General features: G+C 39.7%; 2 protein-coding genes across 3 annotated transcripts; one reads left to right on the top strand and one right to left on the bottom strand.

Moving 5' to 3' along the window:
• The first annotated feature begins 56 nt into the window (after positions 1-56).
• Positions 57-19,545, top strand: DDX43 (DEAD-box helicase 43). The gene is made up of 16 exons (XM_087774875.1): positions 57-393; positions 1,036-1,091; positions 1,462-1,594; positions 2,907-3,014; positions 3,394-3,475; positions 5,148-5,304; positions 5,383-5,501; positions 5,768-5,878; positions 7,309-7,450; positions 10,973-11,073; positions 11,845-11,932; positions 13,330-13,457; positions 14,051-14,160; positions 14,884-15,022; positions 15,814-15,901; positions 19,438-19,545. The coding sequence occupies exons 1-16, from the start codon at positions 57-59 to the stop codon at positions 19,543-19,545; spliced, it is 2,007 nt and encodes a 668-aa protein (XP_087631001.1).
• Positions 18,178-27,576, bottom strand: CGAS (cyclic GMP-AMP synthase). Of its 2 annotated transcripts, XM_087774873.1 has the most exons (6): positions 26,764-27,576; positions 25,639-25,861; positions 24,602-24,847; positions 23,150-23,252; positions 21,698-22,033; positions 18,178-21,470 (listed from the first exon to the last, which is right to left on the bottom strand). In XM_087774873.1, the coding sequence occupies exons 1-6, from the start codon at positions 27,574-27,576 to the stop codon at positions 21,437-21,439; spliced, it is 1,755 nt and encodes a 584-aa protein (XP_087630999.1). In that variant the 3' UTR covers positions 18,178-21,436. The 2 variants fall into 2 exon arrangements, with proteins under 2 accessions (XP_087630999.1, XP_087631000.1); XM_087774874.1 differs by having other exon boundaries at positions 18,178-22,033.
• Positions 27,577-27,858: the final 282 nt, after the last annotated feature.

Raw genomic sequence — 27,858 nt, 5'->3', positions numbered from 1 at the left:
CCTAAGGCGCGCCGAATCTCGCCACATGGGCTGCGGAGCCGGACGGGGGAGCCGCCATGTCTGATTGGGACACCAGCAGCGACGAGGATACCGGCGCGCCGGGTCGGCCGCTGTCTTCTGCCACCGCCCGGCGTCTGTGGCAGCCGCCGGCGACCCCTTCGCAGAGCCGCGCCTCCGTAGAGGGCGGCGGAGGACGAAGGAGCGCTGACTGGCGGCGGGAGGCGGCGGCCAGCCTCGGAGGGGAGGAGTGGGAGCCTCGAGGCGCGGCTGGCTCCCGCGGCCCGGGAGAAACGGCGCGGCAGCGGCCGCCCCGAGCCGCCGCCGGCCAAGCTCAGGACGCCATGATGCCCCTCTGCTTCCACCTGGACAGCGCACTGGTTGGGGCTCTCATAGGTAATCACGGCCGCACCCCCACCCCCCGGGGTGCTTGGCCCGCTGAGGTGAGCGGGTGGGGGTGGAGGAGAGGGCCCGGCCGCGGAGAGGTTTGTTCGTGTGGGCCCCTGCCCATCCCTCTGTGCCCTGAGGAGGTGCGTCGCTGCCTTGCGTCTCCCTGGCCGTGGAAGGGCCCCAGCCCCTTGTGATCCCCTTGTATCTTTCTCACCAGGGGATGGCAGGGTGCTTTTGCAGAGTACTGGCTGAAGCGTGTGGCTGTCCCGCTCACCAGGGTAGCTGAGCTTTTCTTCCCTAAAGTGTTTGGGTTGATGTTGTTTTTCATGACCAGCAGCCTGTAAGTGGGCTGATGCCCCTTTCTAGTCACATGGAAGAAGGGTGTCTCTCTCTTGAGCTGGTTTTTGTGCTCCATGTCTTCAACTGAGGTGCCTTCCCCCCCTCCCCACGTGCCTTTTGTTTGGTTAATTGCCAAAAAAGTTACCTGCATTTTCCAACAGTTTGGCATCACAAGTTCTTTCATTTATGGATGCATGCGCTAATATGAATGTATTAAGTTTTGCTCAGAACCAAAATACGGTTGCCATGTGTAGTTTTTGATGGTTTTGCCTAAATCTATGTAATGCTTGCAGTGTATCTTTTTAACAGGTCGAGGCGGAACTAAAATAAGAGAACTTGAGGATTCTTCGGGTTCCAGGATAAAGGTACCATGTGCTGTGTGTCATCCGGGCCTGGACTCTGTTGGGAACATACTTGGTTTCGCATCCACGTAGACTAGAGTTACTGCAGCAAGTTGAAGGGTGTTGCTGTAATAATTCTACTCTTTTACAAGAATTGGTAAAAAGGAAGTGGAGTTGAGGGTGTAACTTGACTGGTATGTGAAAGTAGGAAAAGCTTACTGATTTTTTTTTAAAGTATGCATTAATTTCCCTTTCTTTTAGATAGGGAATTAAAGAGCCTTTTCCTGAGACGTTCAAATTCAGGAAAAAAATCAAAGACTGTTTTCAGTATATATTCTTATATAATGTTTGCCTTTGCAGTATTAAAAAACTCAGTAAGATTTTATGAACATAGGTTATAAAGGGAACCTATGAAGCTGAAGTAAAGATTTTTGGCAGCGTTGCTGTGCAAAACAAAGCCAAGATGTTGATTGACGATGCTGTTACAAGATCTGGACAAAACTACAGTAGAGGTGGGACTGAGAGAGGTAAGAAATGTGGTTTTGGAGAAAAAAAAGAAGTGTGGATTGTCTTCCTATATATTTGGTAGCTTGCTGGAGTGTTTTTATATTGTTAGTATTTTACTGAAGTGAGTTAACTCTCACCTTGTTCTTGGGCGGTGGCATACCTCCTTAAAACAGAAATATCTAGACATCCTCCTTTCTCAGCTATGAACAGTTTCCCCCCCTCACACTGCCAGACTTCTGTGAAAATATGCTCCTGTGTGTTTTCAACAATTTTAATGAATGGAGAATGTTATACTGCTTGGTTTCTTGCATTAGCAGTCCAATTCCCCCAAAATACAAGTATTTGTTCTAGTTTAAGTTTTAATGTAGTATCTGTGCAGTATTAAAATTCAGTAAGGTTTTATAAATGTGGTCTATAAAGCAAACGTACTGATTATAGCATGGACAATGCTGACATCTTATTACTTTCGTGGGAAGTTAGCATTTAAGATTTGGTGTTGCACATCATGCCTTACTTTACTAGGCTTTATTGTGGTAACTTTGGCTGTTACATGGTTATATGAGTAATGATTGTATGTTGAGATGCTGCTTATGTTATTGGTGTTTGTCTTGTTTGCCTGTGCAAAAAGTTATTAGGAGCACATACAACATCCATCGTAGCTGTTCATCTGAGGCACTGATGAGGAAGAAGGGATCTGAGAGTTGTGTTCAAGCACTAGAATAAGGAATGGAGTAGTTGAGGCTAGAAATAGTTAACGCTTCCTTAGTATGTGCGACTGTTTTCCCCATGTTTCCTGCTTTTCCACTAATACATAATTGTGTTGCCATTTATATCTTCACTGTAAAACCCTTCTTTCTTAAGAAGTGTTAACCTTATCAAAAAACAGGTATAGAGTGTAACTACACTGCGACTTTATTGTGGTGACGTTGGATGCTTTAGAAGTAAACCTTGCTCTTTTAGCTGTTAAAAAGTAAAGCTTTCTGTCTGCATATCATCTACTGGGTTCACAAGTTTTTTTCAAAAGCCAGCTGCACAACAAGCCTTATTTATAGCTGCAGAAGCAGCATTTTGGGACCTGTCATTACATTCTTTAAGTAAAGATGTTGAAATGCTCCTTTTTTTACCAGAACTGGATTTGTACAGGTTTTACCGACATTTCAGGCTAAGACCTAGGAAAGAATTGTCTATTTAAATGCTTCATGTCTATTCTAAATCACGTAAGAAGCCTTACAATAGGAGAAAAAAAAAAAAGGTATTTGCTTTGAGGGGGGGTTCTCCTCCACCCTCCAACAGATTCCATCAAACAGCAGCATTTTGGTATTAACTCTGCAGGAAAAACTTGGGATGTTATCGAGCCTGAAGATAACCCAAAGAAATCAGTGATTAACTGGGCCTCTCTTCGAGAAAACAAAGCTAAATATGAAGCTATGAAGTGGGCAGGTTAGTTTTAAAATTTTTATTGTGTGGTACTTGCCTTCATATGATAATGTTGAATGCTTAAATGTTTTTAATTTTTGCTTTGAGGTGACTCAATCTTTCAGTGTCCAAGTTAGTTAAGTATTTGCACTGAAGTGGCCATGTCAGCATTTCTCAGCATGGTCATGGAGGACACTGTAGCTGCTGTGTGAAGACTTAAACTTACTGCTCAATTGGTATTTTGACTTCACCCTTTGAAAATGCTGTTGTCCACCACTTCTGGTTAGTCTGCTAGTACAAGGCGCAGTCTGGGTTTTGGATTTCCATCTTAAGCTTTAGCAAACTTACCCTGAATCTGTAACATTTCTTACTGACTCAAGTTTACTTTTACTGATTGTTTAAGGCTTGCCTCCAGTTGAGAAAAACTTCTATAAAGAATCATCAAGGACTGCATCTATGTCACAAGAAGAAGTGGAACTGTGGCGGTAAGATCATTTCTATAGGGGGTCATCTGCTTGGCAAAAATAACTATTAAGGTATAAAGCCCAGAAAGTGGGAGATTAAATACTGAGACAGAAGCATTAATGTTAGGGTCTTGCAGTAACTTAGATCTTCTTAGGAATTACACAGTAATTAGCAGATGAGGTGCTATTAGTTGCTTGGAATATTAACTTCAGGGATTAACTGCTTCTTTAAAAGTGTTTGATCTGCTTGACTTTCAGAAGGGAACAAAATCAAGATAGTTCATTGGCTTTTGGTTGTTTCTTTGCATTTCATGAGACAGCATGTTCAAGTTTTCTAGGTCCTTCCAAATATTGTTGTTCACATGTTGAATACCTCTTGGCTGCCATTTTTTCCCCATGCATTGTAGTCAAATACCATCTTCAAAACAAATTTCAACTTCTGTTACTGTTGTCTTCCTGTCTGTCTGTCTTGTTTTTACAAGTACATCCTGGTGAGTACATGCCTTAGTTAACTATCCATTCATTTTGACCCAGCAGTCTACATCATTGCTTTGCAAGAAAAGCAGGTCATCTCTTTCAGGTGATTCTGTTCAGGCCCTGGTAATAGTTTCAATCCCTTTCAGTAGTTCTAATGAAGTTGGTGAACATTCTTGAAGCATTACCTTTTATTACTTTTCTTTTTGCGTGCTGTCTGGTTTTTTCTCTTGCATGCCCACCAGAGAAACCTTGCCACAGTGAGTGAAGCATGGAATTGACACCTGTTTCCTTAAAGTACATGTACGTGTTATTGTACAGTCAAGAGCAACAGAACATTGTTCTGTAGGTTCAGAACATGCATTGAAGAATAGTGCTTGTGTGATAAAGGAATGTTTCCTTTTTCATCTAATCTGTTTGCTTTAAGGAAAAAAACAGTCATTGAAAAAAATTATTTTTGTAAACATGAGAAGAGGTTGAATTACCCATTCTTTTTCTAATCCACATCCTGCTTGAAGCAAAACTATTTGCTGAATGGAATTTTCAGAAGAGTACATGACTGGAATGAAGACAAACTACTTATGCATATTAATACCTTTTAATTGGGGGGAGCCTCAGAACCTCAGTTTTTATGTAGCTTTTTGTGTGCAGTGTTGTGTTTTGGGTGGAGTGGGTGGTTTTTGGTTTTGGTTTTGTTTTTTTTTTTTTTTGGAGCTTGTCTTACTGACCACGTTCTTTTTACTAAACTGTTCTGTTTGTATTTTCTAGAGCATCCAGGGAGCTGCTCTGAAAACATTTCGGGAAGGCTTTTGTCAGAATATAGGGTTCTGACAAAGAAGTCCAATCCATTCCTATGAGTTCTAGGTTGTCTTTAGGTTTAAAAACTTGTCACAGTTATTTAATTTGTAATAGAGTGTAACTGAAGTCTGGTATGACAGGACTGCAGTTCATGTTAATATCCATGTATAACTTCAAATAAGTCATTCTTAAGAAAGAATGGTAATTGATGCCTTCAGGAGAAGTGTTTCAGTAGTAAGGCTTTCTTAAAAGTTAGAAGAATAGTTATAAGTCTCATTCAAGAGCCTGAACTTGGTTTTTTTTGTTCCAGGAACTTAAAAAAAAAAAAAAAAAAAAAGTCAGAAAAGCAGTCTTTTGTGTTAGCTCTACTTTTTCAGATAATGAGAATTTAAAGCAATTGCACTTTTTTAATTCTATACAGAAAAGAAAATAATAATATAATTTGTGATGACTTAAAAGAAGGTGAAAAGCGCTGCATTCCCAATCCTGTTTGTAAATTTGAAGATGTATTTGAGCATTATCCTGATGTTATGGCTAATATAAGAAAAGTTGGCTTTCAAAAACCTACACCAATTCAGGTACTTCTTCAATTTTGATGACTCTTTAACTGAAGCTTAAGAGAAAAGTACATTTAAGTATTTGGTTTTTTATGTTAGTCCCAGGCATGGCCAATCATACTCCAAGGAATTGATCTTATTGGTATAGCACAGACTGGTACCGGGAAGACATTAGCGTACTTAATGCCTGGATTCATTCACTTGACTTCACAACCAATGTAAGGACTGCTCACATGTCGGACTTGTTTAGCCATGGATACCCCCCCCTACTCCCCATGAGACGGTTTTCTAGTAAAGAAGATAATAAATCATAAATTGCAAAAAAATTATAAACCTAGTAGAATAAGTACCAAATTTGTCACCATTGATTCAGTTAGTAGCAGTGTACTGAGAAAGTGTAGAACAGTATAAAAATATTTGATGTCAGATGTGAGGGACTTTGTCTAGCTTTATATACCCATATTCTAAAGATGGTTTATTGCAGATCCAAAGATCAGCGTGGGGGGCCAGGAATGCTAGTCCTTGCTCCCACTCGAGAACTGGCACTTCAAGTAGAGGCAGAGTGTTTGAAGTATGCATACAAAGGAATTAAAAGGTAATCTTACTTCTCACTTGCTTGTTAAGTAATTTTTTTTTTTTCCTACCATTTGTGGCTTAATTCACCTACTAAAATAATTGCATTTGCGAAGAGGGGAGGGGAAGGTAGTAAATGCAGAGTTTGTATCTTCCCAGTTTTCAGAATGTCTGTTTTGACTACTCTCATGGTGAAAATCTATTTCTTGTATAGTTGGGGTTCTCTGTATTGTAGCTTTGTCTGTTGCTTCTTGTCCTTCTGTGTGGACAGCTGAGAAGAGTCTGGCTGTGTCTTCTCCGCACTTTGTCGTTAGGTAGCTGTAGACAGCAATAAGATCTCCCTGAGCCTTCTCTTCAGGCTGAACAAGCCTGGTTGACAGCTTCTCACATCATGCACTCCATTCTCTTGACCATCTTGGTAGCTGCCTGCTGGACTTAATCCAGTATGGATATGTCTGTCTTGTGATCGAGGCGGTGGGTACAAAAACTGGGTGTTGTGCTTGAGGTGTGGTCTCACAAGTACTGAATAAAGGCGAATAACAGGTTCTCTCAACCTGCTGGCTACCTTCTCCATAGTGCACAGCTGGCTTTCTTTTCTGTGGGCTTACACTGCTGAATAGTGTTCAGTTTCTTGCCCACCCAAGTCTTTTCTGCAAAGCCATTTTCTAGCATGTTGGCCCTCAGCCATGGGGTAATTCCATCCCCATCTTTGCTTCTGTTAAACTTCGTGGGATTCCTGTCAGCCCATTTCTCTTTTTTTTTTTTTTTTTTTTTTTTTTTGTGGTCCTTCTGAGTAACAGCCTAGCCCTCTAGTGTATCAGCTGCTCCCCCAATTTGGTTTTATCCACAAACCTGCTGAGAGTGTAAATCTTCATTTAAGCTATTAAACAGACATCACTGTACTCTGAAACTTATTTTTAGGGCTCTCTGGTAACTTTGTATAGCATTCAGAATTAGTCTTGTAGTCATCAAATACTGAAATGTATGTTCTGCTTCCTTCCCAAAAACACTAAGGAGTTTTACAGAGCATGTTAAGTTTGTGTGTAAGCCTAATACCTTATCAAGTGTGTTGATTGTTTTAACAGGAAAACATCTGACTTTTGATGGTACTGTTTAGGAAATCATGCATTCTTTCATAAGTCCATCTGGTTTTGGTGTGAATATTTTCAGAACAACCCAAAACATACTCATAGCTTAAGAGCTATCTTCCTTTCATGATTATTTTCACTGCAGTTTCAGCTGAAAGCTATTGCTGAACTGTTGAGGGAGTATCATTCAGTGTTAAGTCCATTATTTACTGTGATACTGGCAGTCACACTTACTGTATTCCTTCCTCTTGGTAATACCAGATGATACTTCTTAAAATGAATCAACATGGTGGCATTTATTTGAAAAAGGTTTACTTTAGTTGAACCTTAATACACTGCTTCTGTAAAACATTTTATTTTTCAGTATTTGCGTATATGGTGGTGGGGACCGAAAAGGACAGATAGATGTGGTTACCAAAGGTGTGGATATTGTTATTGCTACTCCTGGCAGACTGCATGATCTTCAAATGAACAACTTCATAAATTTGAAGAGCATAACATACTTGGCAAGTAGTTGATATGGAATGAGTAATGCACCAGTTGGGAAATGGTTGGCTTAGTGTGAACTTAAGTTTTAATGAAGTTTTCTTTGAACTTTTAAAGTCTTGATTACAATATATCTTAACATTGAGATTGGTGTTGGAGGGATGGTTCATAATTAGCATAATTGCATTGCAGATGTGGAATATTCCCTAGAAAAAAAATAAAATAGGCTCCTGGCCCAGTAAGCATTTTAAAGATGCTAAATTGTTATCTCATATTTGTAATGTTTGCTGTTTTAAAGTTCATTTTGTCAAGATCGGTTATTAATGGATGAAATGCCATTCCCAAGTTGCCTTTCCTCTTCTTTTAAAGGTTACCAATGACTCAAGTTCTTATTAGAACTTGTGCAGTAAGCACCAGAGTCAGTCACACAAACATTTAAATATCTTTCTTTTGATCTCGGTGGGAAAATAGCCATGTAAACATTGTTGTGAATCCTTATGTCTTGATTTCATTCTTGCCTTTTGTTGTGCTGGACTCTTAAAACCATTGCTGTTTTGTAAAATACTTTTGTATACTTAAATTATTTCTGAGTTGTCTGTTTAACTGGTGACTTGTTACCTGGTTTGACAATTTGGTCTGTTTTCCTTCCCTTATCTCCACCCCCACTCCTCTCTAAGGGTTAAACACTCATTGTGCTGTAACAAGTTAGCTCCAATTCTAGCTAGTAGTTGTGAGCTTACTGGCAAGGCCAGTGGTGGTGTAGCATCATTAGAAATTTGGCCATCTGGAAAAAAAGATAATTATTGGAAGACAGGAGAGTAGCCTCATGTAGAAGAGTAACACGTACTCGCTAAGCAGGAGGAAAAAGGCCTGAAAACCTGCTTTCGGACAACTATAGGAACGTTAGTAATCTTTCTCTACCAAGGTGAAGTATGGTCATACTATAAGCGCACACTGCTTTGTAAAGCAAAGAATATGTATGTAACCAAAATCAAATGTTTCAGTATGTTCAGGATATACTATAGTATGATATTACAAAAAAAGAATTAGCTATCAAATTGAAAAATATGATGATGTAAAGCAGGATAAAACCATTTGTTGTTGTACTGCTAGCAATTAAATGTTGTCAGAAGATTGAAACCAGTGCAAGGACCATGTTTTGCAAAGTGGGTAATGTCTCATGCCTCAGACTTTCTGGAAATGCTGTGCTTCTTTAGGTCCCATGTGAAAAGCTGGACATCCAAAATTCTGTTGTTTTTTCATGTTACCATATATTTTTTTCCTTGTAGTTTCTTGTACTTTTTAATGTATAAGGTGCTTTCTGTTTCCACAGCTTCATTGTCAATTTTCAGCCAACAAATAATTTAATCTTGCAGCCTTATTTCAGAGAAGAGAGGGGTATTAGATTTCAACTTTAACACCTTAGATGAAGAGCGCTCTTCATTGAAGAGCTTCATTTACGGTTTTTATTTAAAGGTATTGATAAGTCTTGTGAATACACCCAAGGTGCACTAGGTATTATTTGCTGGTATGATATAATTGTTTCCCAAAGGACTTCTAAGGTCAGAGACTGGGATACAATTGTTTGTTTAAAAAAACACAAACAAACAAAAAACCCAAATTTTCTTAGAATTAGTTATATCTGAATATACACTTTACAGAAGGTGAATGGCAGGCAGGGAATTTGTTGTCTTGCCTGACAGAACCATCAAATATTTAGGAACCTATTTATTCAAGATAGGCTGCTGTTTTTCATGATTTCAGAAGAAAGACTGGGAAATTCTGTCATATATGGCCTTTTGATTGTTTACAATACATGTCATTTGAGGATTTGCTGTGTTCAGTGTAAATCAGTATTCATCAGTAATCAGAGTGCTTTTTTTTCTTTTGACCTTATGCTCATAAAGCAGAAGTAAGGAAATTGGAGTTGTGCATGAATAATTGGGAAGCATTTAGGGGAAAGAGTATACTAAAAAAAAAATTTAAATCATGAAGTAGGATATAGAAGGTAGATTGGAGTAGTCCTTTTGTTCTTCAAATACAAAAAAATAGTGCAAAACTTACCAATAAGTAATTTAAAACAGAGGAAAGAAAATAATTTTCACACAAAGAACTGTCTTGGCAAGAAATTCTTACAAGCAATAGAACTGAAATTAATAAAATTAACAAACAAATAAATGTGTATAGATAACAAGAAATCAAAGATAATGTCAGTTGCGGGGAAATTTTAGTTTATAGACGAGGACCTGGCTATGAGGCATTTGGAAAAAATAGTGCTAGTATCTATCTTATATCTATTACAGCCTTTATTCTTTATTAAGCAGCTATCAGAAATAAGGAAAGTAAACTTCAACTACTTATATCCATCTAATACACATACTTACATGCTTTCTTCTCCCTTTCCAGTGAAGTACCAGTGTGCTTAATAGCTTAGAAAGCTTCTGCTGCTGAAAGGGGCGTAGTAGGCAACTCTGTATATAAAATTAGTGATGTTTCAGCTTTGCCATTGTATTAGAATCCAAGTAGTTAATGAAATCTTCATGAGTCCTTTGAAAATAAAGAGAATTAAATCAAGAAATAGAATTCCTGTCCTCTGTCTCTCAGCTGATGATTTGTTATTATTTCAGAGATTTACACAGATAATGTACTAAAAACCTTTAATAGAATAAAACATCTGAGAAGAATGGAACAGCAAAATCAGGACAGTAGAAAGGGATTATCATCAAAGTCTTATGTTTCCATATAAGTGACTAGAAAATGTCAATACTTAAAAGCATGATCCATATAACTTTGATTTATATAAACTCTATTTAAAAATTAAAGGAGAAAAAGCAGTCTTAGATGGCAGCCTTCTGCCTTCGTATGTGAATGTTGTCAGAGTCTCAGGTGTGCTTGTATATTAGAAAAAAGATCTGTTCCAGATGGTTGTACTCGGACCTTCAGCTCACTTGTTTTCATTTGTTTTTTTAACCAGATGAAACAAGTTTGAGCTCTGGGAGTTCTGCAGTGTCCTAGTGTGAGCCAGAATGTACAGTGTGGCTTTTTTCCTACTGCTAATGAGGAACTAAATTGATAACTGATATTTTGGTCTGGTAGGAGTTCTCTAACAAGGTAGAAATGAGATTTTCCCTTTAAATTACTGAACATTTCTTAATGAAAGTGTGTTGTGTGGGGTCCCCCCAGGTTTGATTGGCTTTGGTTTTGTTGGTTTTGTATTTTGTTTTTGTTTTTTTAATTCTGTGCTTAATTTTAGGTACCAACCAAAATATTGATAAAACAACAAACAGTTGTTGTTTCTTCTTCATTAACTTTAAGTGCTCTTAAAGGTGCTGTGGATTTTCTTGTTCTGCCTGCAAATGTATTACTAAATGAAAAAGTTTCAAGGAAATTGAAGAGGTGAAATAAAGTTGAACAGGATTTGCAATGCATTACAGAGTGGATTCTGCAATTAATTGTTACCATTAAAATGGTCTGCTATGTAATGTCTTGCCGAAACCCTTATCTAAGGAACTAGATGCAATAAATAATCTTGTTCTGAACAGGTTTTAGATGAGGCTGACAGAATGTTGGATATGGGATTTGAACCTCAGATAATGAAGATCCTAATAGATGTGCGGCCTGACAGACAAACTGTTATGACAAGGTATGTAAACGTAGTAGTGCTCAGTAATTGAACACTGTAAACGTAAGGTTATTGAACAAGTTAACTTCAAAACTAATGTCTCAGTTTTAATAAAACTTTTACTAGCCTGAATGGGAATGGCATCAGTTTTCTTTCTAATTCTGTCTAGTCAGTCCTAATGAGTCATTGATAACTTTATTTTCATTTCTTACCCCTTTTCTGATGTTTTGCATCAACTATAAAAACAACTGAGTTCTTCCCAAGAAGGAAGGTGTCCTGGGAGTACTAGAATTTGCCATATCAATTTGAAATGCCAACTTCTATTTCCCCATCTGGGACCAAACGTGTATCCTAACCTTCTGATCAGTATCTGTGCTAGTCTGTACCTGGATTAATTTTGAAATTATGCAGCTTTTGGGAGCTTAACAATAGAAATAGAAAATAATTTTTGTTACTGTATTTTGCATTGGAGCTGTTTTGGAAATAAAAACAGACTAGAAGCTTGCTTTTTGGGTATCATTGAACTACTAAAGTCACTTTTGGCTTCATTAGAAAGGCTCCATAACTGTTGCCTGTACTTCTAACCTAGGAAGTCATCTTTAAAGCTTGAGTGCTGTTTACTAATAACTTCTTAAGATTATTTCTAAATGTTATATAAGCTCACTGCATACTCAAGTGTTTCACAGGTGTATAAGAAAGAAAAGAAAGAAGCATGTGATGAAACTAATGAATTGGAGAAGATTTTGCACTCTATTCTCATGTGTGTGTTTTTCTTCTTCACTTCCTGTTTAGTGCTACTTGGCCTGATGGCGTTCGTCGCCTAGCGAAATCCTATTTGAAAAATCCTATGATTGTGTATGTTGGCACTCTTGACTTAGCAGTAAGTATAAGTAGAAAAGAACTTTGTTCTTATATTTCTGTAACAAGAACTTGAAGTCTTAGATCTTCAGTAGAAGACATCAAAAGCAGCAAGTATCAATCAAATTGAAGTTTGAATATTGTACTTTGCAGTGCCACGTGTTCTTGCCTGAACCCTTGTTTTTTCAGCTTTCACTTCAGTTTAGCAAGTTCTTGTTCCTTACTTACTTTTCCTTCTGAAAGTCGTCTTTCTAATGCGTAGGGCTCCTTATCTGGATCTGTGTTTAACTGCTGCTTTCTCAAAGAGAGCGGAAGCTCTCTACTAAACTCCTGGAGGGCACTTGTCTAGAGCAGGAATGTATGCGTTAGAGTAAGAACTGTCTTTAAAGTCCAGAACTTCTAATATGTAGATGTAGTTGCATACTTGTCATGTTTATGCCGCTAGGTTTAGTTGGCTTCAGTACCAGCAGAATTTACAGAAATAGTAGTTCTTCCGAGATCTCTGCATCCTGGTCCAGAGATTGTTTTGAGTTTGGTTCTTAAATTATGAAATCTTCCTTTTCCGTTCCATTTTTTTAGTGATAGGGAATGAGGAAACTCAGTATCAAATACACTTTTAGGTGGAAATAGGGGGGGAAATGTACTTTTCATCTGTTCTGTTCAGAACTATGCTTTTATTAAAGGCAAGAGGATCAGAATTTGAAAGATATCAACTGCTATTGTAGCTCTCTTGTGTAATGCATTAATCTCTTCTATAGGAGCTTCTCTTAATTGAAGAGGTGACCACTGGAGGGGAGGGGGAAAGGTTCCCATGTGGGGAGAGAATCTTTCTATGTACTTGATTGATTCTTCAACACAAGATTATGATGCAGTGCCATGAGAATGTCTAGACCTTTGTACTACTTAGGTAGTATACCTTAGACATTCTATGGCAACCTTCAAATATAATGGAGTAAAGTTGGGTTTTTTTTATTAGCAAACTGTTGGAAGAATTGATCATTTCAAATATATTACAGAATCTTCTTTAAAAGCTTGTCCTTTCAAGCAAGACTGGCATTGTTCCAACTTGCTCTGGATTAATGTAAAATATACTCGTATTAAAGTACTTCAATCTGATTTTCACTAGTATTAGGAATGTTTATTTCACCTCACTGGTCTGCTAATCTATGCCTTCTAAATCTCTGCAAATATATGATTTGGCAAACTGCTTAAAGATAAATGTTACTGTTCTCCTAAAGCAACTAGGAAACAACAAATGAGTCTGCATTGTTTGAACTCCAAACTGATATATTTTGGTTTTAAAATAGTTTTTCATGGTATCATATTACTAGTTTTAGAATATTGTAATATGGGAATTAACAGAAAAAAATATTGTTCTAATCTGTTTCTACTTAACATCCCTTTTTTGCTGTTTAACAGGCAGTAAATACGGTAGAACAGAGAGTTATTGTTATCGCTGAAGAGGAAAAGAGAGCTTTCATGCAATACTTCATTGACTCTATGAAGCCAAAAGATAAGGTCATCATTTTTGTGGGAAAAAAACTTACGTATGTAATCACTTCCCAGTATTACATCTGTTCATTTTTTCTAACAGAAATACTGGATAGTTTCTTAGTTCACATAATAATTACCAAGTGTAAGCTGTCATCAGCAATGTGCTGATGAGTAGTATTTTTATGTATTCATTCATTTCTCCAGACTGACCGGTAGTTTGTATCCTTCTTAGTATCATTAGTGGTGGGGGTAAATCTCAATTTCACGTAGTTAAAGTAGATGTTAAGATTCTTGGGGGTACATTAATGTGATGTACTGTTTACTTGCATATGCAGCTGGTGCATACAAGACCTGATTGGTGGGGGGTGATCATTGTACCATAACTGAGCTTTTTGAGTGAATAACACAAAAAAAATGTTTGCTTTTATTTACGTGCAAGAGAAATAATAGATTAATGTGGGGAATAGTCTTGCTTCCGTACTGTTTTATAATAAATATCAGCTGACCTAGGTAGGGTTTTGCCCTTAGGCACACGTTTACCTTTTGTTGTCATGTTATTATCTTTTGGATCTAAATCTAGATGCTGTGCTTCTTTTTCTTGTTGTTTTTTTTTGTTTTTAAGAACTATTGTTTTATTTCATCCTAGAGCTGATGACTTAGCAAGCGACTTTGGTCTCCAAGGAATTCCAGTACAGTCACTTCATGGTAACAGGGAACAGTGTGATCGAGAGCAAGCTTTAGATGACTTCAAGAAAGGTACGTTGGTATCTAAGTACTGGTTTGTTTAGCCCAGCTTTTTAAAGCTTCTCATGTGCAGAACTCTCTCTATTTGTAAGTGCCATGTCTCTTCGGTACCATAGAAATGAAAATATTAGAGCTCTGAATGATATGTTTACTTTGTTAATTTGAGAAACAAAAAAAACAGCAAACAAAGAGAGATTGCTGTTCAAAAAAATTTGGAAAGTCTAAAAGCTAAATAATTTAAAGTAAGACTGATTTTATTTTTTAAATCTCTGTGGAAAAGTCAATATTGTGTTAGTCTACAGAACAGTAAATTTAAGTGTCAAATGATGGTGCTTTCAGTGAAACAGTTCTGCTCTTGATTATGCCAGTAGGGTTATATTTTGGCATTATGTGATCACATGCTAATAAAACAAAGAGTAGTCCTATGATAAAGATGCCAGCTGAGAATATAGTTGAAGTTTTGTTCTTTTCAGAGACTCTTCATATCAGCTAGGCATGTTTCTTGCTTCTCCTGCACCCTCCTGTTCTACTTGTGAAATATAAATAATAGTAAAATGACATTGAGTGCTTACTTACCACCTTGTATTTGAAGCTAACTCTCAGCGTGATGTGCAACAAGCATATTTTTCCTTTATGTGTTAAGAATAAGTGCATTATACACTAGAAAACCAATAGACTGGAGTATATTTTCTGTTTATTCCATAAACTCCCATTCTGTCTCTGTACTTACTTTAGGCAAAGTCAGAATACTGGTAGCTACTGACTTAGCATCCCGTGGCCTTGATGTGCATGATATTACTCATGTTTTTAACTTTGACTTTCCTCGCAACATTGAAGAGTATGTTCATAGAGTAGGTCGTACTGGAAGAGCAGGGTAAGTGTGTACAAGAAAACAGTAATATATTGTCAGTATTTTATGCACTGCATAGGTGTTTCTCTTGTCAAATGGTAGAGCTACAGGTGATGGGGAGCGGGGGAGCGAAGACTCCAGAGTCTATCAAAGTATGTTTTAGATAATAACATGCTGCTTTATGTTTGAAAATTAGCTCACCCTTAAATTTAAGGCAAACAAGTTTTTCACTCTCCTGTTATTTCATTGAAGCGGATGGGAATGAGGGATGCTTGAAAGCTGGTTTAAAAGTGGGGAAGAATTACAGTTCAAAACTTCTGTGTAGATATTCTGAAATGTCACTTCCTTGTTTGTCTCTTCGTAAGCCACTGAGTTGTTTGGTTTCCTAGACAGCCCCTTGGGGAAAAAACATACATAAATTCAGAGTTTTCAGCCTATTGGGGTGGTGTGGTTTGGTGTTAGGACTTTTGAATGCTGATTTCCCAGGTTGGCACAAGTGTGATTTCTCTTGTGTATGTGTTCATTTTAATCATGATATGAATGTACGTCTCTTCATACTTAAGTATGTTGTCTTTATGTTAGGTTTATTGTCTAAGTCTAAATTAGTTGTGCCTTTGCTCCATTTTAGGTGAATTGCCATATTCTGATCTTTGTGAAAAGCTGCTTTCTGTCACGTGCATAGTAAATACTCAAGCCAGTTTTATCTACCAGTTCAATAATACTGCCTGTAGTACAATTTATTACTGTATAGATCAGTAGGAAAAGCCTAGCAGCAGTTGTTTTGAAGATCAACAGTTATGTCATTCCTTGTTTAGGCGTACTGGGGAAGCAGTAACGCTTGTCACTAAGAATGATTGGAGGGTTGCACCTGAGCTGATTGAAATTCTGGAAAGAGCAAACCAAGTAAGAATACATCTTACTGGGTAAGATTTATATTGGTTCTGGGTTACCACCTGAAACAGTTCATGAAGCTCTAAGCCTACTTAGACCTTTCTTGGTGAGTGTTTGTAGTGTCTCAGGCAAAAAACGAGTACTGAAGTCTCCCCTGTCCTGGATATCCGTAGCTGTGTTTTACCTTACACATGAGTCCCAGAAAAGAACTGGGAACTTTAATCAAAGCCTTCCACATCCAAAGAAAAAAATAACTAACATATGCACACATAGAGGTTTGCAGAGGAATAATAGGATCTATTATTTCATAGTATTTTATTCCATCTGTATTTCACTTCCGCATGCATGTACCAATGTTCTTGTTTAATATTGTAAATATTAATAATACTTATATCAGAAGAAGCTCAACTATCTATTAGTTTATTATATCTGACGGTTGTGATATCTGCATGTACTTTTCCAAGCTATCTTTCCTACAGATGTTTGTAAATAGTATGGGAAATAGGACTGGAATGTGATTTGTTTGTTTATTATAAAGAAACATTTTTTTCTTGCAGACATATCTGAGAAGCCAGAGACAATTATGTTGCTGTTTCTTGCTGTAACAGGAAACAGTATTTTGCCTGATTTATAGTAAACCCTCAGTTCATGCCCTGACTTGAGTTGAAATTTTTAAATTTTTTTTTATTGGGGGGGATGGGATTTTGAGTACAAACTAAATGCTTTTACCTGGGACCTTTGACTGTTATTGTGGACACTTACTCAAACTTTAAACCCTGAGCTAGAACTTGACCTAAATCTTCTGTTTTACAACTCTTCTTTGAAAGTGTTATGCCACTTATTGCAAACCTGAGAAGATGCTTTTGAGGGAGGGAAAAAAAAAAAAAAACATACAAAAAAAACCCCAAAACACCCAAAACACCCTAATAATCTCTTAAAGTTGCAGGTTTTGCGGGGGGGTGGGGGGGGGGCGGGTGTGTGTGTTTTTTGTTTTGGGGTGTTTGGGGTTTTTTGGTTTTGGTTCGTTGTTTTGTTGTTTTGTTTTGTTTTTTTAATGTAAGAGATGAAACCAGTAATGATACTTCGAAGCCACTTAAATAGAACTTGGAGGTGCCTTGTTCTGTATTCTGGGTCAGCTGTTACTATCCATGCCTTGTCTCCTGCTGCAGACTCTGGAGTTCCCAAACTTTTTTAACGTGTGATAGTTCAAGTGGGAATGGGTCTCTGAGTTCAGAGGAGGAAAGAGCATCTCTGAATCCTTACTTTCAAGGGTAACTGTTAGTCACAACATTATTCTCAAACTTTTAGTTATAGTTGATAGAAGGGAAGCATCCATACAGGCAGGGTGGTTTGGTTTTTTTTTCCTCATGACAGTGGAAATACATTACTTCAGTCTTAAAGCATCGTGTAAAAGAGAAGGAGAGCAACTGAAAACATAGTCTGAATGTTCAGAATACTTCAATTTCAAAACAAGTAAGGTGCATTTGTTAGCCAGCTATTTTCCATGATTTTGAATGTACAGATAATCTGCGTAAAGAAAAACAGGTACACAGAAAGATTTCTATATCATGCTGCAGGGATCTTTATATATAAAGCTTACTAAGAAGCTTGGACGGATTTATTAGGGAATCAGGTTGGAAAACACTGATCTCTGTAATACCAAGAAGAGTGTTACATTGTAAATTATGGCATCTTTATCCTTTTGTGTTTTCTCATTTGGACTACCTACCATGTGTGGCCTATATGTTTAGCAGATACACAGATTGTCCATGTAAAAATCTCAACAAACCACTAGATGCTGGATATTACCTCACTGAGATTTTTATGTTCCATATCCTGGCTTCTTCCCAGTCTTCCCTTGTGCCTGTTCAAAAACCACTCTTGCAAGAAATTATTGCAGTTTTGGTTGGAATAAACTCTGTTTCATGCTATAGGAGAGGATCCAATCTGATACTGAGGAAGAAAATCATCCAGTGTTTCAACTAAAAACTAACTTGGTCTCATGACTTCTATCTCTGTTGATACAAGTCTGTAGTGACTTTCAGCTAAAGAGGTGCATCTTTTTCACTTTATTTTTTAAACAATGTCTAAAACTTAGGCAGAATAGACTGTTCCACAGGCATCCTGTTCTGTGAACTCCTGACAGCCAGGGCAGTTGTTTACCAGTAAAAGCAATTCAGCACATAAAATACACACTAGCGAGATGACGCTCATATCCGCTTAAGAAAAGTTGCTGATAGCAAACGGCAAGCATTGCTGAATTATAAAGCCTGACAAAAGAAGTTGGAACTGGAGGAATATACCTTCCTGTTCTACCAGGCCCTTTGGCCTGGCTGCATTCTTCACCTGCTCAAGCATTGCCAGGTCTGGGCATTCCTAAGGAGACTTCACATTATTTGAATTTGTTTGCACTATACTGTTTGCACTATACTGTTTGCACTGTATTTGTGCCACTCGCGGAGGGACAAACCACAGAGGCTGAGCAATCGCATTAATACGCTCACACACGTTGCAGAAGCTTGCTCTTCACTCTCTGATCAGAAAACTGATTCTGGGCTGGATATCTTCTACCTGCTGCATGGTTACATGCTGTAGCAGATGGCTGAAGCAGGCAGGTTTTGATAGCTTAGTGATCTAAAACCTCTTCTGACAGTAGTCACTTGTACTGTTCTTTGCAGTAAACGTTGCATTAATGTCTGCATTATGCCTGATCTGGTTTAAGAAGACTTGTTGGGCACTGCTGTTGTTCCATGATCTATAAGAATGGTATATGGGCTTTTTTTTCTTTCATTCAGTGACCAGTGTCACTCAGCCTAATAAAGTCTGTCTGCAGTTCTTTGCATCTGGCCTCAGCCCTTACGAACATGAGTCGCTCTGAGGTGACAAAGTGTGCTGATGATACTGTTTACCTCTTTTTCCACATAACTACAAACATGCCAGAAAGCAGCGTGGATCTTGTTTGTGACCTCCTAGTGGTGGGAGAACTGGCCACTTTCTCCTGCTCTTCTTTTCTTGTCTTTTAGCTTTGTTTTATCTGTATGAGAACCCTTCCTATGGCAATGCTTTCTTTAAGTACCAAAGTTTCTCTTCAAATGCTCTTAAAACTTCCAACAGGAATTTCATATCAATCATAATAGTGTAACATTCAAAAAAAAAAAAAATAAATAATATGGTATCACCTTTTAGTGGCATTGGACATTTTTTCCAGCTGTTCATTATCACTGAAAGATGCATTTCTATCTGAAACACAAATGTTTTAATTGTCTGGTTATATGTTGTCATCAGATACGGTGATACTAGTGTACATATGTAATTGAAAATTCAGGGACACTGTGCTGATTATTTTTCAGTATATTTCACTATAGTTTTATGTAAAACCATTTCTCTATGCATCTCTACAGAAAAGACAATCTGCAAAGTGACAGGAGCCAGATAAGTAACAAAATCAAGTTTAGGAACACATAAGTCAATAGCATTTTTGTAAAGCAGAGTCTAAAAGTTTAGATTTATTTAAAACTGACCTTGTTCTTGTGCTGCTTTCTTATCAGGTAGTTCCTAACGAGCTTATTGCAATGGCAGAAAGATACAAACAATTTCAGATCAGAAAAGAAACTGAAAAGGATATACGAAGACCTCAGAGAAAGCCCTCAAAATAACTAATCCCTTGAAGTTACTGAAACAAAGTAAGTGATTTTAGTTAGTGTTAGCATCTATGGGCTTGAATTTAGAGGTTTCTTTTCTCAGTTGATTGTTTTCTGTACCTGTCCCATTTAAATAAAATGCATTTTAAAAAAGTGGCTTAGAAAAGAAAACTGGATTAACTTTTATATAGAAACAAATCTAGTTTTGTGCTCGGACACTATTTTCACTTAAGAAGAATTAATTTCATTATTTTTTCTCGTGTGATGTGCGTAACTTCTAAAACCATTATCTACTGGTTAAAAACAAATATTGTGGGTTTGTTTGTTGTGTGGTTTTTTGGTTGTTTGGGGTTTTTGGGGTTGTGGGTTTTGGGTTGGTTTTTTTTTCAGTTAAACGCATTACTAATATATAAGAATGTAAAAGATAATTTTTCCTTTTATTTTCAGAGAACTGGAGTAGTGAATGTAAGCAATGTTTGACAGTGTGGCTTCAAAATACTGTGGTTTTGATATACCACATCTGCCAGTGGCATGTAGAAGTATTTCCAAGGATAAGTTAGTTATTTGAAAACTGTTCTGTTCGCAGTAACTGATGTTTGCTGAAGCAAGTGGGGTTTTTTTTCTATTTTAGTTATTTTTTGTTAAGACTTGTGTGTCAAGCTTTTTTTGAGAGAAGTCTGCATTTCCTCCTAATGGAGGAATGCATAACAAGAAATACGTGTTTGTGGCTAACTGGAAAAAAGAAGCTTTTACTTTTGTTCTCATGGATGTAATTTTCTAGCTTAAGGAAGAAAAAGAGAGTTTACTAGAGCAATGTTAAAGTTGTGAAGAAAAAATAAATTTGAAGGTTGGCTTATATTTCTTTCAGACAAAGTTGATTCAAATTTTACATTTGGATGTCAGGTTCTGTCACACAGACTGCTGATGATAATGGGGTAATGGGATATGTTTTCACTCTGTCGAAGTTATATGGGAAGGAACTATTCCTTCATTTGACGCTTGGTCTGAACTTGTCTTTCCTCGTGTCATACGAGTAAATGAAAAATTAATACACTGAACCTAGTGAGATGACAATATTTTAGTAAAATTATTCTCTAAATGTTCTTCTGGCCTTCCCTCTTTTTTATTTTCTCATAATTGAGGTGAAATCTGGGCATTATTTAAGCCAGTTAGTTATTTTGCCTTCAAAAAGTAGGTTAAAAATACAAACTTCCCATGGCTTCTTAAAGAAAAGCAAAAGATGTATTTACTTACAGCACAGCAGTTACCAAATGCTATGTATTTATCACCTGCACAATTTTAGTAATAGGAAATATTGTAATTATTTTTCTAACACACTCTTCAACATAAGAAAAATAGAGCTGAATTCTGATTCCAAGAATGTCAGATTCACTGCGTTTTGGTTTTGGTAACCTTTCACATGGAGACTATTCTTCCTTGATGTGGGTGGAAGATACATTTCTTTCTACACAGTTCATCACGCAAATGGTCACTGGCACAATAACTTTTACTCCGTTGCAGTGCATTAGGTAAGGATCACTTCCTGACCAAAGTCCATTGAAAAGACCAATTTCCAAAGCAATTCTGAAGACTCAGAAAAGATAAGTTACTTCAAGAACTTCATATTGTTTTGATATTGTGTTCTCTCTCTGCTCACTGTTGCTGGTGATGGTCCTCTGCAAAAGGTCTTCATCCATCCAGTTGATCTGGTTTATGTCAAAGTAACTCCAGTGACTTTTTTTTTTCTTTTGAAAGCAAGGGTGTATTTTGGATATTCTGCAGTGGATTTTCATTTTAAATGAAATTGTCAGTTTTCACTTCACCCAGTAATTGATGCTTTTATGTTTGGAGTCGTAGAAATTCCATGTGGGAAATTAACTATTGCAAATTATTCTTCTATATGGTCTTAGTATACCTTGAAGATATTTTGCAGGTGACATCTACATTTGGATAGGGAAGATAAATAAATAGGATGTTTTTAGTAACATTTAAAGGGTTATGGCTAAGCAGCATGACTGAAATGTGCAATTTTCTTTCAGTGTTCTTGATTTTGTTTTGTTTTTTGTAGTATCAGACTACTGACAGGTAACTCAAGGTGCGGACCTTCTGGTTTTAAATACATTAATCTACACAATTAGATAGTTATTGTAAACAGTGTTTTTAATACCTCTCCTGAAATATTGGGAATCCGTTGTTCCATTGATGGCTTATTGCTTTTGAAAGGAAATCACTGCTTGCTTTATCTTCTGGGCTGAGCAAGTTGTATTGGGGAATAAAAAAGTGTGGCAGCCGACACTCTTGCAGGCAGTCCAGAAAATAGCCTAGGTATCTCTGAAAGCAATGATCCAGGTCTCCCACATGCCAGTCTGTGTCCTTTGGCCACATGACACACGAGTGGAAAAAAGCAGTTTTGACATGATATGAACAGAATTTTTCCAACTCTTTTGTATGTTTCATTTTAAGTTGCTCTAGAAGGTACTTCAGAAGCTTAAGACAACTTTTCCTGTTAAATAAATAAGAATTTATTAGGTGCTTTCTGCATAGTCAGTTCTAAATATGCATTTTAGATATTTAAATACACATTATTCATGAAAGCAGTAAAAATGTTCTTACTCTAATAGAATAACGCTTTCAATAATGTTTTGAATACAATCTGAAAATAAGTGCAGCAATAGGCTGGATAATCCTTGAACTACTGCGTATGAAGTCAGATTCTAGCAATGAAGGATTTCTACTTTAAACAATAGTTTCTGTGCATGCACCACTTCCACTGGTAGCCTCAGCAACACAGAAGCAGAGCGCTGGTCAGCAGTGTGCTTACGCAGGACAGTCCCCCAGCTGCAGGTGCTGCCAGTATAACGTGAACTTGGAGCACCACTTACGATTGAAGCGGCCCTTTTGGCTTGGATTTACACTGGAGGAAGTGCCACTACCTTCCTGTGGCACGCCACAAGGGGTAAAAGGCGTATATATAGTTTAATACGCTGCTAGGTAGGGGCAATGCGTGTCTGATAATATTCCAAAAGCAAAGGTGAATCTCTTGCGACTTTCCTGATGCAGTATAAGATGTAATTAAGTAAACCAAGAAGTTGGTTTGCCGTTAAGCAGGTTCTGTACCTCATGTGCGTTTTGTTCTTTCTCTTCAAAGAAATGTGGAAACCGGTTTTTATTGGAGTGAAAAATCACATTTATTCATCCTGATGCCATTCAGCAGTCCTTTTCTCCCCATCATTTTAGAAATCACCTTGCTATGAAGTGTAATTTTGTTCCCAAAGCTCTGAAAGCTGAGTCATCGGACTTTTAAGCTGGTTCTTCTAAACAGGACTGAGTTTGGGAAAGATGATTTCACAACTCGCATCTTTTTGCTTTCTAAGGCAAGTCTGGAACTGTAAACCTGCTGTGTGATTTGTTTCCGCCTCTTGTTGAGTAAACGCAAGTCAGACGTTCAGTGAGTACATGCAATGTTGTACTGCTGTAGAACAACGATGCCTAAAAGCCTTATTCTTGCTCCCTATTACGAGTAACAGATCAAATTCTTAAATGTTAACCTGAAATAGTGCTAGACAGTGCTAGCCTGGCTCACTCGGGCTTAAATAAAACATTCATGTGAAATACCAACCTACAGCACTTTGGTCTGTCAGATTCACAACACGTCTTTGTGTTGCCGTGGTTGTTCATCATGGTCTTCTCAATATGCGAGAAAGAGAGTCGCCAGGTGTTTCCTAAAGTTGAGTACAAGACCGTTAAATTGTTACACAGCAGTAAGTACCGGTGTCTGCAACTATGAAAAAAAAAAAGACACTTTATAATTGACTTAATTTTAAATATCAACAATTTCTTTGCGGTTTAAAAAAAAATAGTAATTCAGTGACTAAAGTATTAATTTCTCCTTAATTGCCCCTCACAAAGACAATTAGAATGTTATTAATATAGGACATAGTTAATTGTTTGGGTGCTTTAACTATATTCTTAAGGATGTTTGGATTTACTTCAAGTTTAATTCTGAACTTTCTTGCATTTGTTGAACACGATTTGGGGAATTACACTACTCACAGAAACCTACTACCTTTGAATTTCTGTTCTGTATTATTAGCCTTACTGCGTAACCATTCTGGTTTTGAATAAAAAAATCTTCGCTATTGGTTTCAGTTTCTTTGTGCAAGTAATACCCTTGTGAGTTTGCCTCGGGTAAGGTGACTGTTCCAAAGCATTTATTTTTGTTCTGGTAATATTTCTGAAAAGCAGTGATTAACATAGCTCAACCCCCTGTTTTTAAAGCACCCACAATCATTTCTGTCTTCCTTAAGTAAGTTGGACTGTTTCCCTTGGCTTTTTGGTTCAGGTACTCTTTGCATTTAATTTTCACAGGAAGAGAGGGCCCAGCAGAGCAGTAATGATTTATTTGGCATTGTTAAGATGGGCATGCTAATTGGAAAAAAAAAAAAAAATAGCAGATTGCCTGAACTCTTTTTGGTGAAATCATAACGCAATGACAAGTCGGGATGTTTCAGCAACCTAACGTAGGCTTGGTGTGACAGTGGTCGAGGAAAAAAAAATAACGTTGTAGCTATACCAGAGTTCAATGAGAAATAATGTATCTTGCTAGAAAAGTACACCGTTTACTTCCTGCAGAAGTACATAACTTGTGTATATAGTCCCACTTCGAGGGCTGCTCCCTGCCTTTTTAGAAATCTCCTTTTAATTCACTTTTCTTACAAAGCAAAGGAGTGGGTGTTGCTGTCAAGCACAGCGCTAGCACAGGAGAGGTCCATATTCCTGTGTCTGGCTTAGTAGATTTCATAGAACGCTCTCAGGAAGGGTTAGTATACAGCCTGGCCGAGCAGTTCTGTCTTTAGATTTCAGTACAGGACAAGCAGTGTCGCAAATCGGATACTGTATAGAGGGATTTCAGTTGACTTTGATCTGGATACATCCAGGATGAGATAACAATCTGTACCTCAAAGGCAGAATACTGAACAGAATCTGGATACCCTTTTTATAGCACGTGTAAGTGATCAAGTTGTAGACAGGATATTTCGTAAGTTAGCCTTATTGTCTGTATTTGAGGTACCTCTTAGAACCTTTTCTTTTTTGTTTTCTTTGGCTACTAAATAAATTGAATTATTTCTGAACTGTCCCCTGACTTTTCTTCCCATCCACTCTTCAATTTTGAGGCCATCCTGTGTGCTGGGCGGCCAGCTCTGCTGAACTTCCAAAGTCAAGATGATGTCCACTGATATGTCTGCTGGAGGATTTTTGATCTGAAGAGTTATTGCTGGGCTTCCAGCCTTTTTCCTTTTCACAGTTACTTCAGGATCTAGTAACAAAGAAGAAATTTATTTTTATATGTGTATAAAAAAGACACCTTTTTTTTTTTTTAAGAATGTTAAGATTTTTACTTAAGAGGAATTTATAATCAATCAAAAGAAATACCTGAGTTCAGTCACTGGCTCTTTATCCTGCAGGATATGGATTTTAAATAAAACATTAAGAAGGCCTGCTGAGGAGTTCTGTGAAATAAGGAATACTTTTTGAACTGCTGTGGTTGCTTGATTTGCTATCTCTACAGAATCAGAAATACAGTGATGTTTTCCAGTGAAGTTCCTCACTGTTGAAAACACTGGGGCTGAAGAGATTTAGCCACAATGTTTCTGAAAGCTTTGGAGAAAAAAGGGATACATTTTCTATATAGATTGATATAAAATATTAGGTAACGTATAAAAGAAAGCTCTTCGTTTTGCTGCCAGTTCAGCAAATGGCTCTTTGTATACAGCAGATAGATTCAAAATATATAGGTCCCGTAGGAAGTAGCAAGCGTGTGACAGAAACCTTAATATTCATTATTTTCATATGGAGAGAGGATTGCGCCGTGGAGCGAGGGGTTCATCCCATAATGATGAGCTGGGATGTATTTGTGGGGATTCTTAGCCCAAGGGCAAACCGAGACACCGGGGAGAGGAGGGGTTACAGTTACAGCTTCATTGCCACAAAGAGAGAGTTGACTAGGGGGAAAAAAAATCACATTTTATTAACGACAAGGCAATGCATATGCGCAATGTAATTAGATTTTTAGCACTCCTACATGAAGCTTGTTCTCTCAGTACTTACTTTTAATGTTTTTTACTTCTTGTTTAATAATTTTTCTTAGGGCTTGAAGCATTTTAAGAGCTGATAATTTTCCTTCTTCATCTAAAAACTTCAACAAATACCGTTCTTTTGGATTTCTTTTGAATCTTAGATAATAATAGGCTCCAGTGTCATCACTTTCATCCAGCTGAAGTCTTTCAACAGGCATTACAAGCATGATGTCAAACTCATTCGGTTCAGATATCTGCAAAGTACGAGAATACAATCCTCAATGTGGAACTTGGGTTTTATTTTCTTTAGGCTTTTATATCGGTTGCGGTTTTATCTACTTGGTCTGCTTTTCGTGTCTGGTGTGAAACATGAGCTTATTGCTGTGGATTTGTATTGCAAGATTGCTGTGCATTCGAGTGGAGAAGAGCAATTTACTGATAGCAGTTCATTTCCCAGCTTTCCAACTTATTAATATTTAAGAGAGTTTTAAGATTCTTAAGCTGTTCCAAGTAGTGCATAAAGGCTGATCTTAGTCATCCTTTTGCACAGAGGAATCGGCTCCGAGGAAAGAAAATGCACTGCTCTGCCTGAAGCTGGTTTAAAGAAAGAAAGAAAAGGCATCCCTATGTTTGACTTTGTTTCAGATTGAGCTAGAACCAGAAAAAAGGCATTGCTATTTCTCCTGCTTTTTGAAAAAACTATAAGCTACAACTATAAACTAAAAATTGGCACCCAGCCTTTCACGCAAGGCTGTACCCGACTCCTCCTGCGGTTAACACCGGGCTTACCTGCGCGCCGTGCAAGGGCCGGGGCTTGCTGCGGCTTTAAAGCGAGTCCTGTCCCGGCAGCGTCTCTCGCTAAATGCACGTACATTCCTCTTTCACTAAGTCAGCTATTTGATAATTAATCGTTGTTAATTAGCACAGTAATCCCTAAGGGCCTTCCCCGCCGGGATGGGCCAGCTCGCCGCTGTTCTTCAGCGGCGGGAGCAGCGCGGAGCCGGGCTCCGGGGCTCCACCTGCAGCCGCGGACGCCGCCCGTTTCCCGCCCTCTGCGCGGCAGCCCCGAGCCGGAGCCCGCCGCGGCCCCGGGGCTGCCTCCCGCCCGGCCGGAGCGGCGCTGCCGGCGGCCCCGCACGGCGCCCCCCGCACCCACCTTGACGTGCTCGTAGTAGCTGCCGGCGCCCAGCCGCTCGATGGAGCTGAAGCTGTCGTCCCTGCTCCGGATGGCCTGGATCAGCTGCGGGACGACCTGGTTCACCAGCCCCGACGCGTCGGACACGTCCCGGCGGCCCAGGGTGAGCCGCGACAGCACCTCCCGGAGGCGCAGGGCGCCCGCTGTCGACGCGGGACGGCGGGGGGCCGCGGGAGCGGCGACCGCCCCGTCGGGCACCGCCGCTCGCCGCCGCGCCGCGGGGGCTCTGGCGGCCGGTGCCCTGCCCGGAGGAGCGGGGGGCGCCTCCTCCCCGCCGCCCGCTGCCGGGCCCGCCGGCGGCCTCCTGCCGGCGGAGGGTCGCCGCGCCGGGCAGCCGCGCCGGGCGGGGGATCCGTCCCTCCGCGGCGCCGTCCCTCCGCGGCCGTCCCTCCGCGGCGCCCGGAGGGTGGCGGCGGCGGCGCCCGGGCTGCCGCCCGCCCTGCCTGCCCTGCCTGCCCCGCCGCCCCGCGAGGAGCTGCGGGCTGCGCCCCTCGCCGCGCCCCGGCCCCGCGAGGCTGCGGGCCGCGCCGCCCGCTGGCCCCGCTCCCCTCTGCCGCCGGCGCCGTCCATGGCCTCCGCTCCCTCTCCGCCCCCGCAGGCCGGCGAGCGCGGCCCCGCCGTAGGGGAGTTCCCGCCTCTCGCCTCAACCGAGTTCCTCTTCCACGCAGCGTCCCGCCGCCGAGGAAACGAAACCCCGGCCCCCCCTGCGCTGCCAGGTGCCGCCCCACCGCCCGGGCGCAGTAGAGCTCCGACGGCCGGGCCGGGCCGGGCCATCCCGCCGCCGCCCTCCAATCGCCGGGGAGCGTTTTCCCGCTCGCGGGCGGCCCCGCCTCCCCGCGGAAGGAGGGCACGGGAGCACCGGCACCGCTCGGCCTCACCAGCCGCTCGCTACCGCCGGAGCGGCGGGACGGGCCCCGGCAGCAGGCGCCGCCCCCCGCCGGGGCCGCTCCTCACGGAGCGGGGGTAGCGGGGGGCGGCGGAGGGGCGCCCGGCCCCGGCCCCGCCACCGCCGCCCCCCGCCCCGGGAGCAAACGGTTCCGCCTCTCCCGCCCGCCG

The sequence above is a fragment of the Nipponia nippon genome, unplaced genomic scaffold (genome assembly GCF_047370975.1).
Source record: "Nipponia nippon isolate SJK-2023a ecotype South Korea unplaced genomic scaffold, ASM4737097v1 scaffold_4, whole genome shotgun sequence".
NCBI classification, from domain to species: Eukaryota; Metazoa; Chordata; class Aves; order Pelecaniformes; family Threskiornithidae; genus Nipponia; species Nipponia nippon.
Note: the sequence above shows the minus strand (reverse complement) of the source record. Positions and strands in the feature narration are given on the sequence as shown.